A 19,547-nucleotide genomic window follows, 5' to 3' on the forward strand; every position below is an offset into this window, starting at 1 on the left:
TGCCCAGGTGGTGGCCAGGTGGTGCCCAGGTGGTGGCCAGGTGGTGGCCAGGTGGTGCCCAGGTGGTGGCCAGGTGGTGCCCAGGTGGTGGCCAGGTGGTGGCCAGGTGGTGGCCAGGTGGTGGCCAGGTGGTGGCCAGGTGGTGGCCAGGTGGTGCCCAGGTGGTGGCCAGGTGGTGCCCAGGTGGTGGCCAAGTGGTGCCCAGGTGGTGCCCAGGTGGTGCCCAGGTGGTGCCCTGGTGGATGGTGCCCAGGTAGAAAATTATCACGTAAACAAAATGATCACGATAAAAAATAATGAAGATTTATCAGGAAAAAAATAATGAACAACAAAAAATTTTTTTAGGAAAATTTATCATGTAAAAAATGCTGACGTTTGTCTTCAACCAATCACAGCACAATCCCAGGAACGTCATGAACCAATCAGCTCTGGGATTCGGGTTTGAACCATATTGTACGGGTTTTAAAACCTTGTTTCTTTTCAGTCAAGACAAATAAACTAATTGTTTTCAGTCAAGACAAATAAACTAATTGTTTTCAGTCAAGACAAATAAACGAATTGTTTTCAGTCAAGAAAAATCCCAAATTAAGCGGTCTTAGTTCAGTTCAGGTCGATTCATTAGCGACCTCTCTCCTGGCCGGAGTTAAATCTGGAAATTGACTTGGTTTTCCAGAGTCAGATAAGGTCATACATTACCCTTGACCTCAGCGTTGGTGGTAAGGTCATACGTTACCCTCGACCTCAGCGTTAGCGGTACGCGTTAATTAATTTCTGTTCAGCGGTTTCTGGAGATTAATTATGGAATTTTTATCTGGCCTGTCGCTCAGAACACTACAATACCTTGCCACCGTGTCAATACCTTGCCACCGGGTCAACACCCTGCCACCGTGTCAACACCCTGCCACCGGGTCAACACCCTGCCACCGTGTCAACACCCTGCCACCGTGCCAACACCCTGCCACCGTGTCAACAACCTGCCACCGTGTCAACAACCTGCCACCGTGTCAACAACCTGCCACCGAACTGAACCTCACCCCTGCTGGAGGAAAAGAAGAACAGGAGTCCTGAGACACGAATAGACCGGAGAGACGTCCGGAAGAACCTCTTGCCTGTCACAGTCGCATGCCAGTGACGTCGGCTGCGATAAGCAACTAACGATGACGAGCTTAAGAAACAAAGAAACTACGACGAGAAACATAAGAAGAACATAAGAATGAAGGTAGCTGCAGAAGGCCTATTGACCCATACGAGGCAGCACCAAACATGATATGTCCTTGCATGGACACCTCCCGTAACTAGGAAAACCGGGGTTGGGAGCTGATGCTCGACCTTGCAAGCACATGTAGGTCAGGACATCTAGGCGAGTACTAAAGCCATATCAAACCCGTTACTACCACTGCTAACGTAATGACGCCCAATTACCGTTACCATTACACGAATATCCCTGCCACAAGTGTGAGGCAGAATGCAAACAACAGTGTCAAACGTGCCACCATCACTGTCGTTACGGTGATGCCAGCAACAGTCACTGTTGCAGATGCAACACACTCCCCAGGAAAAATGACATTGAACACGTGTGCAATATTTTGACCAAGCAAATCCACACCGTGATAGTGGATGCCTTCCTGCCTGAAGGAAGAATGAAATGCCATCTTTTAGTGACATTTTGAGTGGGTGAATGAAGTGGTATAGGTAAGTAGAGATTGGCTAGGGGAATGACTAGCTAGGGAGAAGAAACTGCCTAGCTGGGGTGGAGAATGACTGATAACTAGCTAGGCAATTGGGTAGTAGATGGCAGGTCACTAAGTGCTTCGGTACCCAAGTCCGAAGCCAGCAAGCTAGCCAGCTAGCTTGCTAGCTGGCTAGCAAGTTAAAAGCTATCAAAACAGGCAGAGACTGCATGGCTAGCAAGGTGGAGGCTGTTTAGCTGGGTACAGGATAACTAGATAACTTTGTAGCTAGGTAGCGGCAAACTATGTAACTGGTTATATAACTGGGCATTTATGTGGAGACTGTCTAGATTAGGCTGGCTTGCTGGGTCAGGCTGGTCGAATAACTGGTTCGGTGACTGGCAGAAGAAGTTTGCCAGAGAAGCAATCCAGTCGTTCTGTGATGAGTTCGGCAGCTGACCTACCTTGCTGCTCATCCGTCCTTGGCCTGGGTGAGAGGTCACCCGTTCACTTCTCTTGTAGGAAATGAGATCTCTGTTGGCCTAAGAGCCCTGTGGGCTATTACATCACATAATGTGTGAGGGAAGACCAGGCTGATGGTGGGCGGCGCTGGAGATGTGTGTGTGTGTGTGTGTGTGTGTGTGTGTGTCTCACCACTGGAGTACTCTGGGGACCCACCAAGCACATTCCCCGTCCACTTACGACATCTCTAGCTCTTATCCTTGGTACCTGAGTCGATATTTATGAAACAGTTTACATCCCTTAAGAGGTTGCTTTCTACCTTAAGTGACGACGAAGATCACTTGGCATAATGTAAACAGCACATTAAGTCTCAGGGTTTCACAGCTGTCCCTCGCCAACCTTCCACGTCTAGTCAATAATGCTAACAGTATATTTTCAGTTTCTGAGAATTTCTTTCAACGTTCATATTGTGAAGAAAAAAACAGATGCTATCAAAGCAAGATACAGTTAAATAAACAGAAACTGCTGAAAAATTATAACTAAAAAAATGACAATGAGTTTTAGTGATTTTTTTATAATGCTAATTTTTAACTCATCAATTTATTTCACTCAAAAAAGCCTGGAAGGTTATCAAACGTTTAGGAAAGCTACAGAAGAAATTCATTTGGTGGGGTTGTAGCACATTAACACTACACAAGGTATAAATTCCATCTTTAGAAAGTCACTCTCAGAACTACTCCCAGTATCAACTCCCTGCCGTCGTGGCTTAACCTGGTCGATTCCCGTAGTCCATAGTCTACCTGGTCGATTCCCGTAGTCCACAGAACTCTATGTTCACCTCAGCCAAGCTGATCCAATAATAATAAAAAAATCCAATAATTAAAAAATACTTGTCAAGTTTTCTTTAGAAAATTTCCACTTGTGTTCCAGTGATATTTCCTGGAATATTTCTGCTGGAAGGTGGTTAAAGAGTCATGGACTTCTGTTGTTTGCATTGGCTTGTACAGCAACACCCTCGCTCCTTCTAGGTCAGAGTTCAATCCCCAAAGGTCCGTTACAAAGCTATACAGGCTTAGTGCTTTCTCCTGACCATAACTCCCACTATGGTCAAAGTGATTGGGCACCTTTACTGTCGTACATCCTATAGCTCCTTGTCCTTAAATCCCCAACAAATGCTATATAATCCTACTAGCTTAACGCTCTCTTCCAATAAATACCTTACCATATGGAACCCCAAAATTTTATTGGAATAAAACTTTTCACTGCCTATTATATCTGAGCCTAGTGTGCTGTGGTTGAATTGTACTGGTATGGAGTCTGGCCTTCCTTTGATAGTTTTCATCTTGAGATCTTGAGGTTATCTTGAGATGATTTCGGGGCTTTTAGTGTCCCCGCGGCCCGGTCCCTGCACTCCTGTGATGCTCCCTACTGTCGTGAGCTGTCGTGAGCTCCTGTCATGCTCCCGAACGACGTTCATAGGTGTACCTTGGCTACCTTGAGGCTACCTTGAGGTGCTTCCGGGGCTTAGTGTCCCCGCGGCCCGGTCGTCGACCAGGCCTCCTGGTTGCTGGACTGATCAACCAGGCTATTGTTGTAGTTGTAGTTGTAGTCCCACAGTGTGGCTGTAGTGAAGTCATTAAACGTACTGTGAGAATACCTCCCTGCTTCACATATTCTGTCGCTATTAAACATCGGGAACTATTCCGTTTTAGACGGCTCATGCCGACAGCAATCGTCGTTGTTGTACTTCAGTCAGTGACATAATCCTGATCTCACGCAGTTTCATTGGTTTTTCGTGGATTCGTTTTGTGTGGCGTCGTCTAGCCAGCGCCCTAAATTTCTATGAGAGATCCCAGAAAGATCTCAGTTCTTTACAGAAGCTACAGACTCTCCCCCTGAAGGTATACAAGTATCCCTGGGCAAGAACAACAGTGTGTACCAGTTTATTCCCTCGCCTCCCATCCCAGTGTTCCGGTGTTGAGGACTCACGCCGATATTTCCCCTGAGGTGTTGCTGCTGGGCGACCAGCCGCAACACCCCAGCTAGGACACCCCACAACTCCCACAACTCCCCCACACTCCTGACCATGCACCTACCCTCCTCTACCCACCACCATTACACGCGACCTACCTACCTATCTCTCATCCCCACCACACCTGACACCATCTACCACACACCTGCTTCCCTCTTCCCACCACACTCCTACAACCACCACCTCACCCCCTACCTCCTCACCCATCTATAATTTACCAACAACCTCGGTATCATCTCTCTCCTGGTAATGGCGTGGGGGCCGGAGCCTTCACGGACCGTACGCAATATCGCAAATAGATCCAACAGGGAGAATATCGAGTGTGTGATTCAAAGAACGAGAACATTTATACAAGAACAGAGATGAACATACGTGTAACATAATAACTTAAGGAAACTGCAGAAGGCTTGTTAGTTCATACGTGGCAGCTCCTATTTTAATCCACCCAAACTTCTTCATATATATATATATATATATATATATATATATATATATATATATATATATATATATATATATATATATATATATATATATATATATATATATATATATATATATGTTCAACTTAAAAGTGAACATATATATATATGTTCAATTTGAAAGTGAGTAATCATGTGGTTTCTTTATTTCATGTTAAGCATTACTCAAAAATTTCCCCGAGATATATTTTCATCAACGAGAGCTTTACGATTCCTCCAAAAAACAAATAAATTCATGGGAACAGTTTGGCCTAATTCAGAATTTGGTTTGTCAAACCCCTATAATTTAAAGTATTAAGATAAAGTATTTGGAATTATCCTAATTGGGGTACTTGTTCGAGTGCGTAATTTCTTGGCCGAGTTTTCCCCAATTTCCTAAAGTAGTGATATCTCCGTCTGGTAGTTCAACACAACTCATCACGAATGGGAGAAGCGAGGAGCTTCACCGACACCCGAGAGGCTCATTATTTATGCCTGTGTATCGGCAATGATTTGTGAGAGGAAACTGGCTTGGAGATGCAAATGGGGAGAACGAGTGGAAGAAACTAAATTGGTATAGGAACAAGAAGAGAGAAGTGAAAGCATAAGTAAAAGTTTGAGAAACCAGAACGGGGGAAAATTAAGAATCCAGATGTTCTGAAATGACATTGGAATTTGAAGGTAAAGGAACATGAATTACACACGAAAATGCAAGCAGATAGACAGAAAAAATAGGAGTAACAGTTCCTAGTGTAAATATAGAGAAGAGAATTCTTACAGGAAAGAGATAGTGCAGAGATAAAACTCCAGAAAGCGGTGATAAAGCATGGGATTGCAGCAAAACCCAACTAGCAATAGATAAAATCTTTAAAAATCAATGAGACTGGAAAGAGAGAGAAGTTGAATGGTTTATCTTCGAGCATAACAAATTTCTCGAGGAAGAAGCAGTGTTTAATTTTTCACGCATTGAAAGATTGTCATACAAAGAAACTAGTCACAAACTGACAGGAATGGTCACAAACTGACAGGAATGGTCACAAACTGACAGGAATGGTCACAAACTGACAGGAATGGCGAGATAAGGCTATTCCAATCCTAGTTAAGATGAGAGATAAGACTGAGATAATCAAGAGAATTGAGCTACTCACGTGCAGAAATATTCCGGAAATTTAAAAACAAGTATGATCAAGCAGTAATTAGTAAGATAATGCGAGGCATAGTTTGAGAGGCGATGCAAATCAGAGAGGTATATCTCACTGTCAGACTTGAAAAAATAATTAATTACGTTAAAGCGTTTCCGAAACCTGCTGGATCCTGAGCTGTGGTACTAGTTGGTTGAGCGAGAGATTTGGTCTCGGAGTGTAAGGACTGAGTCAGAACACCAGAGGACTGTTCTCTTCAAAAACTTCATATATATCATAGAACAGCACGCAAAGACAGAGGAAGATATTATCTGTGCTACCGAAGATAGAAGCTGCCTAAAGACAATAGCTGCAATGCTCACTACAACCAATGAACTAATCCCCAAATCAGGTACTATAATTGTAACAAACTAGGGGGGGAGGGGGTTAGGGGGTGGGTTAACTGGGCACCAGTCCTTAACTGCTCGCCTGCGTTTACCCAGCAGTAATTAGGCACCTGATTGTTAATCTGATGACGGGTCGTATTCCCGGGAACTGTAGTGGGTACAGCTCGAAGCACACTAACAGGAGCCAGAAGGCGTCTACTCCTGTACTCACCTGTGTAAACAAAGCCTGCATGTGTGAGGTCAGATACTGACCTCTTCCGTAGAGGGCATAAAGGGAGACGGAAGGCGCTTGGCGAAGGGACATACCTGCTGCTCTGGCCTCCTTGCAGGCCTCGTACATGTCCACCTTGATCTCCGGGTTGTCATCGGCGATGGTCTCCCCCACGGTGACGAAGCGGTCGACAGCAACGTTCACCGCCTGGCCCACTCGACAGAGGGCACGAGCTGTTTTGTCGCACCCCGCACCGCCTCTCTCTCCCGGGGACGTCACCAGTGTGCTGATCTGTAAGGGGGTGGAGAGCAGGGGTGAGATCCATATGCAGGCGAGGAGTCACAATAACGTGGCTGACGTATGTTGACCAGACCACACACACTAGAAGGTGAAGGAACGACGGCGTTTCGGACCGTCCTGGACCATTCTCAAGTCGATTGAGAATGGTCCAGGACGGACCGAAACGTCGTCGTTCCTTCAACTTCTAGTGTGTGGTCTGGTCAACAGGGGTGAGAGGTTTGTGAGGTGAGGCAAAGGACTTCTCACCCATGTTCCAACCCATTCTACCTTTTCTATCACTGCCTCAACTTTCCATTCTCCACACCAAAATGGCTAGTTAAACTTCCCTCCTCCCTGCTGATCGGTTTTACTAATACAAGCATACCAATAAACACACATGTATGTGTGTTTATTGGTATAATAAACACATAACCCTGTCGTAGCTCAGTCGATTAAGGCAGTGTCTGGGATGCTCCCGGACGCAGGTTCGAATCCTCGTCACGGCCCTTGTGGATTTGTTCAAACACACATGTAATTAATTACACAGGAATAACCTATGGTTTAACTAGAATTATGAGAGTGTACTGTTACACACTCTGCCACTTGAGCCGTGTTCCTGCTCTCTACACAGGAATAATATTCACCAGGATTATCAAATTTCAATCCTGTCTAAAGGTCTGATCCTCCCCAAACCCTGTGACAGTAAGACACCAGTTCCTTGTGAGGGAGGAACACAAACATTAAGTAAAAATTATAGTAATATAATATTCTTATATCTGACAAAAATTATCTCCACTGGGCTCATGATCACACGTTAAAATAGACAAGTGATTACTCTTTAACGTAATAAAATTTTTACGTGATCACACGTTAAAATAGAACAAAATAATACACGACTTAACTTGATAAAAGAGAGATGTTTCCAGACCCAACCCCAGCCGGCGTCTGAGGCGACACACAACTACCTTGTACACACACCCTCCTCGCTCGCACTCACAGAGTTACCAACACGTTTCACGCAACTCTAAACTAACACACTACATATGGAAGTAAATACTCCCAAACAGACACAATCACATATATTATAGTATTACACACATTCTGGCATACTATTAAAATATGATAGCATTCTCAAAAATACACAAACTGGCAACACAACCAGGGGCCAGATTCACGAAGCAGTTATGCAAGTACTTACGAACGTGTACATCTTTCCTCAATCTTTGACGGCTTTGGTTGCATTTATTAAACAGTTTACAAGCATGAAAACTTGCCAGTCAACTGTTGTTATTGTTATAAACAGCCTCCTGGTGCTTCGGAGCCAATTAACTGTTTAATAATGATAAATAAAGCCGCTAAAGATTGAGAAAAGATGTCTAGCCCAGAGTAAACGGCTTGAATTGAGAATTGATAACATAAGAATATGCCAATCTACGGAAGCCTATTGATCCATACAAAGTAGTTCTTATTTATATCCTCACAAACTCATTCATATATTATATATATATATATATATATATATATATATATATATATATATATATATATATATATATATATATATATATATATATATATATATATATATATATAATGTCATACCAACAATTGAAACAGTCCAGTGATCCCAAGTCTATTATTTTATCAGGTAATATGTTCTATAAATTAACTATCCTATTTTCAAACCAGTATTTACCCAGGTCGTTTCTAAATCTAAACATATCTACTTTATATTCCCTGTTTCGTGTTCTATTTTGTGTTGATATTTAAATCCTTATTTAGATCTCCTTTATTATACCTATTCATCTATTTATATACCTGAATCATGTCCACAATTACTCTTCGTCTTTGAAGAGAATGTATATTAAGATTTTTAATCTCTCTTCATAACGGAGATTTCTGATTCCTGGGAGTTCTCTAATTCCTAATTATCATCCTTCTCTGTTGGCATTCAAGTGAGTTTCTGTCCATTCTTTAACACGGCGATGAAAGCGGAACAGCATTATCTACCCGAGTCCTAACAGGAACAGCATTATCTACCCGAGTCCTAACAGGAACAGCATGATCTACCCGGGGTCCTAACAGGAACAGCATGATATACCCGGGGTCCTAACAGGAACTGCATGATCTACCCGGGGTCCTAACAGGAACTGCATAATATACCCGGGGTCCTAACAGGAACAGCATAATATACCCGGGGTCCTAACAGGAACAGCATAATATACCCGGGGTCCTAACAGGAACAGCATGATATACCCGGGTACCTAACAGGAACGGCAGGATGTGTGTGTGTGTGTGTGTGTGTGTGTGTGTGTGTGTGTGTGTGTGTGTGTGTGTGTGTGTGTGTGTGTGTGTGTCCCACGCAAGCACAATTAGGTAAATAGAACCACTTCCTCAAAGGAACCCACCCACATATACACCACCTTTTACTATCCCACACTCGCTAGCATTCACTATCCCACAAATACCACATGGGAAACACACATCCTTTATATTCACTAATTAAAAATCTAAAATTTAAATTCCCCAAATATATAATTACAAAAGAAACCTTGTAAATTCATTGAACCTAAAATACACTATTAAACGGGGACGGCGAAGCTCGCTATATATAGATCTCTAAACTGAACGATTGTCCACTACCGAATTCGTATATTGTTTTGTATAATGAAACAAAGGGGTGTTTAACCAGACAGTCAAAACTTCCTTTCATGCTCTGGCTGCTAGTGATAAACTTGTTATTTTTGTGGTGCTCGGTCCATAACGGGCTGTGGGAGAGAATGCTGTCACGTCAGGTCCTGTCAGACGTAACGTGACGGGGTGTGGGTGGTGAACATTTACACCTGGGGTGTTACACCTGGGGTGCTACACCTGGGGTGTTACACCTGGGGTGCTACACCGGAGGTGTTACACCTGGGGTGTTACACCTGAAGTGCTACACCTGGGGTGTTACACCTGGAGTGCTACACCTGGAATGTTACACCTGGGGTGTTACACCTGGGGTGCTACACCTGAGGTGTTACACTTGTATATTTTAGTGACGTCTGCTGCCGCGAACGTTAACGCATTTAGGGTGAATTGAGCATTAAATTGTCCTGTTCGCGTAAATGACGTGTCTGTATCCAACAATCCATTGTAGCACCTCTGGTTTGATCTTGAGAGGAGAAGAAGATACAATGAAGACAGGTGGAGAAGGTGGATGAAGAGAGAGTAAGATACCGTCAGTGTCAGGAGAAATCACAGAGCCAGTAAGAATAAATAGCGTTTGGAAAAGATACGAGAATGGTGCCTAATCGTTTGGATCATCGGTGTTCGAACGACTACTTCGCAAGAAGCGAGGCTGCCGTTGTATCAACAACTGCAAGCTTGGGGGGTTAGGTCAGGAATTGCATTTTGTGAACTTTGTGAAACACGCACAGACTTCTGTGTTGGACAATCTTCACGTAGGACGTTAAATCGGGTGCTTAAGTTTGCTTATCACTTATTGAATAGTTCTGTCTTGGATTGTAAATAGCATCGTTAACCCCTGAACTGCGTAGTTATTTATGCGTACCAATTCGATGTGGGATTTTTTTCAGGAATATACCTTCGCGGGCCCTATGCCTCTGGCTGGCTCAGTAAGTGTTAGTTGTTTCTGTTTTACTTAGGCGGAATATGAGTATTTATGACTCTTATGTTCGCTTCAGTATGATAATGCCCCCATGTGTTTAACAATTTCTTCTGCTCTGTTGAATCTTAGTTGAAATCTTATTGTGTTTGTAACTGTGCACTGTGTTAGATAATGTTCCAGTGGTCTATCGGGCATTTCTCCACAGTGCTGACATTTCCTCTCATCTTCCGGAATCTGTAAGCCTGTTTCCCATGCCCATGGATATCCAAGCTTGATGCGTGTAAGTGTACTTACACGTTCTTCTGCTCCCTTTGATCAAAATAAGTGGTTCGTAGTTGGTTGAATTCTTGTACCAACCCGCAGATCCTGATGTTGCAACTGCTGTGTTGTGGTCACTGTATATATTTTGCATTGCTCTAATTCTAATTACTTTCTTAATCTGGGATAGACTCTGTGGTATGTAAATGTGTAGATTTCTTCTCTTAGTTGCAAGTTAAACGTGTCTGGAAAAGACACGGAAATTACAAGTAGAGCCGCATATATAGAACACCAGCAAGATCATTCGTCTGAAGACAAGGTGTTCCGCAAGCGCTTTATCGTGGGTTCGTATCCTGGCCGGGGAGGATTTACTGGGCGCAAATCCTTAACTGTAGCCTCTCTTTAACGCAACAGTAAAATGTGTACTTGGTTGTAACAACGATTCTTCGCGGCGGGGATCGTATTCCAGGGACCTGCCCGAAACGCTACGCGTACTAGTGGCTGTACAAGAATGTAACAACTCTTGTATATATCTAAAAAAAAAAGACCAGATGTATAAACAGCTCATCCCACACATCTGACCTTTACAACCTCTACAGTAATAATAACGAGGAAAAACAAAATTGAAAAGAATCCAATATGTGGTGCCAAGCAAATGACAGAAAGCTTTAAGACACAAGAACTCTTTAGGGAACTCTTGTGGTCATTTCCTATTCTATTTAAGGCTGGATAAGCAGCTGTTCTTGCAGAATGTTAATAGAACATTTAATTCCATTAACCATTCACTAAAACCAGAAGTAATGGCTCAACGTGCAGATAGACCCATTTACAATTCAAGGTGCATTGAGTACCCTAAATGAAAATTCTTAACACCCTTAACTTAAATGCAGGTGAAATTACTAACAAACCTCTATGTTTAATAGGGAATTAAACATCTGGTTAATTGGGGGCTGCGGTTGCAACGTGGGACTACTAGCTGCGGACACTAATAGCCTCAATAACTAAACTAGCAAGGCCCCCCCTGGTGTAGAGACCGTGGATGGAACACTGAACCCCGAAGTCATCACAAGATAGCCGGTGTGATAGCCGGGAGAGCATCACAATTAAAACGCAACCCGTCGTCTCAATGGGCAGCATATATACTTGTGTGTCTATTGAATCAGCTGAGCCAATCTGAGAGCTCTGTCCATGCGCATGGACCAATATCCTGGGTGAATCAATGCGTCATTCATTGGTCTGAACTGCGTCATCCACCTGTATATATAAATACAGCGAGAGGAAAGTAATTTATCCTTTCCTGTAATTTCGTGGCAAGATCGTGGATTGTAGGCGCAGTGGTCAGAGAGGCTTAGAACCTGGTCCTCAGGGTTCGACCAGACCATGGAATCTGTGAGCGGGGTTCGACCAGACCTTGGACTCTGTGAGCGGGGTTCGACCCAAGTTTGGGCTCACTTCAGAGCGGTAGTAAGACTACGGACATAAAGCGGAACTGCCCGGACGCTGCACAAGGGAGACGCCTCGCTCAGACTCTTGGCCGCCACACCACCACACTACCACACTGCCACACTACCACACTGCCACACTACCACACTGCCACACCACCACACTACCACACCACCACACTACCACACTACCACACTGCCACACCACCACACTACCACACTACCACACTGCCACACCAGCGCGTGACAACTTTGCTCAACAGGATTATTTTTTATTCATGGAGTAAAGCATGTTAATCAAAATACATCTTCCCAGGTACTGCCCCTTCTCCCAGGTACTGCCCCTTCTCCCAGGTACTGTCCCTTCTCCCAAGTACTGCTCCTTCTCCCAGGTACTGCCCCTTCCCCCAGGTACTGCTCCTTCTCCCAGGTACTGCCCCTTCTCCCAGGTACTGCCCCTTCCCCCAGGTACTGCTCCTTCTCCCAGGTACTGCCCCTTCTCCCAGGTACTGCCCCTTCTCCCAGGTACTGCCCCTTCTCCCAGGTACTGCCCCTTCCCCCAGGTACTGCTCCTTCTCCCAGGTACTGCCCCTTCTCCCAGGTACTGCCCCTTCCCCCAGGTACTGCTCCTTCTCCCAAGTACTGCCCCTTCTCCCAGGTACTGCCCCTTCTCCCAGGTACTGCTCCTTCTCCCAGGTACTGCTCCTTCTCCCAGGTACTGCCCCTTCTCCCAGGTACTGCTCCTTCTCCCAGGTACTGCTCCTTCTCCCAGGTACTGCTCCTTCTCCCAGGTACTGCCCCTTCTCCCAGGTACTGCTCCTTCTCCCAGGTACTGCCCCTTCTCCCAGGTACTGCCCCTTCTCCCAGGTACTGCCCCTTCTCCCAGGTACTGCCCCTTCTCCCAGGCACTGCCCCTTCCCCCAGGTACTGCCCCTTCTCCCAGGCACTGCCCCTTCTCTCAGGTACTGCCCCTTCTCCCAGGTACCACACACTTCCAGCTTTGTTTTTGGGGGAAATTATGTAGTTCTCCAACTATCGACAACTTTACCTAACTACCGGGCAATTTTCTCGAGACAGTTTTCAGAAAATTGTTTTCGACCCTAACCTGTGCCCGGATGTGTCACCTTAGGTTGGTTGGTTGGTTGGTTGGTTGGTTGGTTGGCTAGTTGGCTGGTTGGCTGGTTGGTTGGTTGGCTGACTGGCTGGCTGGCTGGCTGGCTGCCTGGCTGGCTAGCTGTTTGGATAACTGGGTGAATGGTTGGTTGGGTATCAGAATGGATGGCTAATTGTCTGGATTGCCTGACTGGATAGCTATTTGACTTGCTGGTAAATTGGCTGATTATTCTGCTGCTTCCCTTCCCCCTGTCTCTCTCTCTCTCTCTCTCTCTCTCTCTCTCTCTCTCTCCATCACCTGCGAATTCCCTCCACTAGCAAACTTCGGATAAGTTACGAGGATATCCAAAGAAAGACGAGAGTGAGTGAAGTAATTACAGAGTGCAGTGTTCATCGTTTGTTTGAACTTTTTGGAGACTTGAAGATATTTAGTTTCCTTTGTGTTTTATTACTAGAAACACCCTACTAATTATCTAAGTGTGTGTGTGTGTTCACCTAGTTGTGCTTGCGGGGGCCGAGCTCTGCTCTTTCGGTCCACTTCTAAACTGTCACACACAGTTAGACAGCGTGTGTGTGTGTGTGTGTGTGTGTGTGTGTGTGTGTGTGTGTGTGTGTGTGTGTGTGTGTGTGTGTGTGTGTGTGTGTGTGTGTTTGGTCCTTTTCTAGTTTCTCCGTGTCGTTTTCCATGTAAGGGTTCCATGCTGGGGGCTGCATATTCAGGAGTGAGTCTCACCTTCGTTGTATATAAGGTTCGGAAAGCTTCTTTGTCCGAGTTCCTGAAGGATACACGGATGTTGACAAGGATGCCATATGCAACTGTTGTTATTCTGCTAATGTGGGGTTCTGGCATCAGATTTGGGGTTATGTCCACTCTCAGGGCTTTTTCCTTTTCTGATTGAAGAATTTGCCTTCTCTTCATTCTATACTACTACTCTGATCTTTGAATTCGTGGACCATTCCTCATAACTTTGCATTTGGTTTGGTTAAATTCTAGTTGCCATTTTTCATATCACTTCTGGAGTGTTTCCAAATCCTCATGTTTGCTCACCTATATGTGCCTGAAGGATTGAGCTGTAGCTCTTAATCCCAGCCTTCCTACTATCAGTAGTTTATTGATATGATTTATGACCTATTTTTGTCTTATATCTGCTTTTGAAATTTTGAAGTTGGTTTCTACAGCCTGCTTAATTTAGTTAATTGCATGTACGTGCCTGCACGCGAGTGCACGTGAGTGCAATCTTACTTGACATGGTCTTATTTAAGGTCACAGGTCAGGGTCAAAGATATAAGTGATAGGTTAAGGTTACAGGTTACGAGGACAATGGCTGAGACATCTTTAAACACCTCTCTTTCTCTCTCTCTCTCTCTCTCTCTCTCTCTCTCTCTCTCTCTCTCTCTCTCTCTCTCTCTCTCTCTCAGTAGGCCCATGTAACCATTCTGGTTATCGTCATTTATTTTGTAATTTGGTTATTTTGTTATGTAAACAAAGTTAAACTTTCGATCTCGGGGGAAAATATATATCTTATTTAACCTGAATATACACATACTCATGACGACTGAGCGAAAGCTGATATATTAAGAAAAACTGTACATTAAGGTAAAAAAATTCTACAACTCTCTATATTTAAAAAAAATTAAATAAGAAAAATATACGAGTGAAAATAAATTTCATATAATTTTTTGTCGAAATTATATGTAATGAAAAAAGCACAAGATTTTTTTTTTAAATTATAACGCTCTTGAGAGATAATTTATTTAGAAGAAATTATAGTATTTGGGAGGTGGGGTGTGGGGGGAGGGGGTTAAGTCCAGAGGGTTTAATAGTCTCCGCTTATATGGTGCAAGGATCCGCTTATAGTGAACCACTCGTATCATCACCACCACTATCCTCTCCTACTATTTTGTACTACCATTCCTATATTACTATTCCCATCCCCCCTGGTATTATAACAGTCCTCCCCTGTACTACCTCTGACCTCCACTAGAGCACCACTACCACCTCTTGTGGTACCCACCCTTGTACCTCTGTTACCCCCTGTGCCACCACTACCACTACCTCCCCCTGTGCTACCACCACTACCTTCCCCTATGCCACCACCACCACCATCATCCCCTGTACCACTACCACCAACCACGAACCACCACTGCCTACCTCCACTTGTATCCAAGCTACAACCAGCTGTTCCACCAGTATTGTTACCAACCATACAATTTGCTTCAACTAACTACAATCTCTACCACCTGCACCACCACCACCACCACCTGGCACAGTCACCCACACCACCTGTCAGTCACCTACACCACCTGTCACAGTCACCCCCACACCACAACCACTCTCCAACACATGTCACAGTCTCTCTAACATCTGTCTCCTCACAACCCACATTTGTGCAGAAAGGAATATATAAAAAAAATACATTGTGAAAGTGTTGATTTTAATATTGGACGAAGGGCATTTGACAGTGTCTGAGATACACACAAATACACCTGAAGTTCGCAAATATATATACCAAGAAAAAACGCAAAAAACGCAAAAAAAGCTGAAAAAAGTTATGAATAATCGCGATTAAAAATATAAATGCCTTAAAAGAACGTATTACAAACGCGATGAAGCAAACTCGTGACAAAATAACGAATTGGAGAAAGAGAGAAAGGAATAAGCGTAAAGATTTGCTTAGGAGAAGAGAGAGAGAGAGAGAGAGAGAGAGAGAGAGAGAGAGAGAGAGAGAGAGAGAGAGAGAGAGAGAGAGAGAGAGAGAGAGAGAGAGAGAGAGAGAGAGAAACAAAAAGGGTTCGATCTAAAATCCTGAAGCTCAGTGCTCCTGTTTTCAGAGGCGAGAGGTGAAGTGTGGTGGTGGAGCTGACCAAACACCAACCACGGTAGGTCAACACTGGAGCAAGGAGGGGGGGGGGAGGTGTGTGTGTGTGTGTGTGTGTGTGTGTGTGTGTGTGTGTGTGTGTGTGTGTGTGTGTGTGTGTGTGTGTGTGTGTGTGTGTGTGTGTGGCACCAGAGAAACGACCAAGACGAAGACGACCTGAAGATGAACACTTGTCGGACGGTCAGGTAAACACAGCAGCCGGTTTGTCGACCGGATTGTTGACAAAAAATTGTGGAAATGCATGTCAAAGAGCGCGCGCACACACACACACACACACACACACACACACACACACACACACACACACACACACACACACACACACACACATACACACTCTGATAATGCCCTAACATAAAGTAATCAAAACAATGAATCTTGCATCTCCCCCTGTACCCCCAGCCCAACCACTTGGGGCGGACGGTAGAGCGACGGTATCGCTTCATGCAGGTCGACATTCAATCCCCCGACCGTCCAAGTGGTTGGACACCATTCCTTCCACCCATCCCATCCCAAAATCCTTATCCTGATCACTTTCCCCCCTGATAGCTCCCTCCCTCCCTTTCGCCCCTATTCCTCCCCTCCTTTCCCACACACGCGTCAAAATTAACCTGAAAATCATGCACAGTTACAAAATTCAAGAAGTATGATCTCACATTTCAGTGGTGTAAGAGAAAATATTCCCTGGCAAGACGGTCAGCTCCTAGACATAATTCTGGAGGCGGTCATTACCTAATGGTCCTGCTCGCTAAAATATCCGCTGTAACTCTCCTCATTTTTCCCACTGTGTCTTGGTGTTTCTCTACCTCCTTCTCGACCTCCTTATCTTCTTCTTCTCATTCTGTTGTCTCGTCTGACCTAACCTAACCTAACCTTCTCCCCTTCCTTATTTACTCGTCTCTTGTCGTCTCTCATTCATAACTTAACTCCATGTTTTTGTGTCATTTCTTCCCTGTGTTGATTACATTTGCAGGTGTAATGTGCTGGGGTTACCTGGGGTATGGGGGAAGGAGGGATAGGATGATGATGTGGAGGAGGAGGATAGGAGGAGGATTAAGGGAACTATCAGGAGAAGCGTGAAGCCATTACGACAATATAGCACTGCGAACGGATGAGGATAGGAATTTGGGATGGGACGAGGGAAAGGAATGGTGCTCAACTACTTGGACAGTTGGGGATTGAACGCTGACTTGCATGAAGCGAGGCAGTTGCTCTACCGCTCTACCCGTATTCCTATCCTCCACCCCTCTCCCAATCTTTCTCTCTCTCTCTCTCTCTCTCTCTCTCTCTCTCTCTCTCTCTCTCTCTCTCTCTCTCTCTCTCTCTCTCTCTCTCTCTCTCTCTCTCTCTCTTTTTTCATCTGGTCCAACCACTTGGGGTGAACGGTAGAGCATCGGTCTCCCATCATGCAAGTCGGTGTTCAATCCCCGACCGTCCAAGTGGATGGCCACCATTCCTTTCCTCCATCCCATCCCAAATCCTTATCCTGACCCCTTCCAGGTATTGTCGTAATCGCTAGCCGCTTTCCCCTCATAGTTCCTTTCCCTTCTCTCTCATCTGTCTTTTCCTATCCACACTCTTTTTCCCTCTTGCAACTTTCTCCTCAAGATCTCCTCTCTCCTCCCTTTCTCCTCTCCGCCAATCTCGCCCCTGTCTCTCCATCTTTCTCCCCCACTCTCCCCAACATCTCCCATTTTTTCCTCTCACAGCTCCCCTCTCCTCTCTATCTTCTTTCCCAATCTCTCCCCCCTCCTATCTTTCCACCTGTCTGCCCCTTTCCCTTCTTTCCTCTGTCCGCACTCTCCCTCCGTCTCCTTCCTTCTCTCCCTCTTGCCTCTGTCTCCGTCTCACAGAAAATGTAAAGTAATTTGGGGACTCGGCCAGCCACTTTTCACTGACTAGGTGTGGGGTCATGGTCACTATTTGGCCCGACCCCTCTTAACAGAGCGAATAGGACCGACACCGACCAGCCTATGTCCGTCCCTTACACCAGACTTTTCACCCTGCAAAGTGGTGTAAGGCTTACCCCAAGCATCTAGTCTCCAACCTTATGTAAACGAATATATATATACTTTCAGATATTTAGATAGTCGTAACAAAAGTTGAGCAAATTTCCTAAAAAAAGAGTGCTTATAAAGTTTTTAAATGACAATTTTATTGTCGCTAGCTTTCCATATTCTGCTGATGTTATCCTGTTTATGTGTGCTTGTGGTGTTAGTTTTGGAATTATATCCCAAATATTTTTATCTTTCTGTATCTTTCTTGTCTCTTTCTGTAATGGAATATCTTTCCATTATCGAGTACAATCCTCCTGGTCTTCTTTCTTGCTCACTCATCTTCATTACCTTACACTTGTTGGGATTGACTTTTAGGAGCCACTTGTCTGCCCACTCCTTGAGTTTGTCAAGGTCATCTTGTAATTTTCTGCGGTTCTCCTCAGTACGTAATAATTCCTCATTATTTTTATGTTTTATATGATTTTGAATGATTTTATGATTTTTATGATTAATGATTTGTATGATTAATGATTTATGATAATGATTCCTTACGTAATTCCTCATCAACTTTGCATTATTTGCAAATATTGACACTTGCTAGAGTACTATCGCTTGCTAGAGTACTTTTAAGCCATTGCTTACATTAGGGACAACAGTGTTCTGAAGATTGAGCCTTATGGGCACTCCTCTTGTCATCTCTTGTGTATATCGAACCCTTTGTGTGTGTGGAGCGTGTCGAGACCAATACCAAATACTCATTGTAACTAGAACGTTATTTTTACGTTGTAACAAAGTATTAGCGTTGTTACAACTTTGTCCTTTTGTTGGGAGCCTTAATATATATTTTGAGAATATTTGCAGATGACACCCAAGTCTCAAGCTGGACTCAAGCGGGCCTTAAGTGGGACTCAAGCGGGCATTAAGCTGGCCTCAAGCGGGACTCAAGCGGGCCTCAAGTTGGCCTCAATCGGGCCTCAAGTTGGCCCCAAGGAGGACTCAAGCTGGCCTCAAGCGGGACTCAAGCTGGCCTCAAGCGGGACTCAAGCAGAGACTCAAGCGGGACTCAAGCAAGGGCTCAAGCAGAGCCTCAAGCAGGGACTCAAGCAGGGCCTCAAGCAGAGTCTCAAGCGAAACTCAAGCAGGGACTCAAGCAGGGCCACAAGCAGGGAGCTCAAGCAGAGCCTCAAGCAGAGACTCAAGCAGAGACTCAAGCAGGGCCTCAAGCAGAGACTCAAACAGAGCCTCAAGCACTCGTCGTCGTGAGAAGGATAGAGTCTTCCGTCATCATGTGATCTCTGACAGACAAATATTAATTAGTCTGCCAATGGACAAAAATGGAGACTTATGGACCGACATTAAGGGAACAGAGATTTACTACCCATGAGGGAGTAGGGAAGACCAGCTCCCGTTACTGGAGACCTGCCAGTGTCGGAGAGATGGAGGGGTGGGGGGTGGGGGTGGGAAGGAGGGTCACACAGCGTGTATGGGGTGGAGGAGGGGGGAGGGGGGAGTAGGAGACGACGAGGGTGGTAGTAGTTGGGTAATGACACTAAGAGAAGAGGTGAGTAGTGGTGGTAGAATGAGAGAGGTGGTAGAAGGGGGGGG

The 19,547-nt window shown here is 44.8% G+C and overlaps 1 protein-coding gene across 8 annotated transcripts in view; it reads right to left on the reverse strand.

Annotated features, from left to right (window-relative positions):
* The window catches only part of alpha-Catr (alpha-catenin related), a 318,532-nt gene that overhangs the window by 85,170 nt on the left and 213,815 nt on the right, over positions 1-19,547 (reverse strand). For all 8 annotated transcript variants that reach the window (XM_045759535.2, XM_069316274.1, XM_045759536.2 and 5 more), the window contains exon 2: positions 6,460-6,655. In XM_045759535.2, coding sequence (XP_045615491.1) covers positions 6,460-6,655 — 196 coding nt within the window. The remainder of the gene's footprint in view (positions 1-6,459; positions 6,656-19,547) is intronic.

Source organism: Procambarus clarkii, chromosome 83 (genome assembly GCF_040958095.1).
Source record: "Procambarus clarkii isolate CNS0578487 chromosome 83, FALCON_Pclarkii_2.0, whole genome shotgun sequence".
In the NCBI taxonomy this organism is placed as follows: domain Eukaryota; kingdom Metazoa; phylum Arthropoda; class Malacostraca; order Decapoda; family Cambaridae; genus Procambarus; species Procambarus clarkii.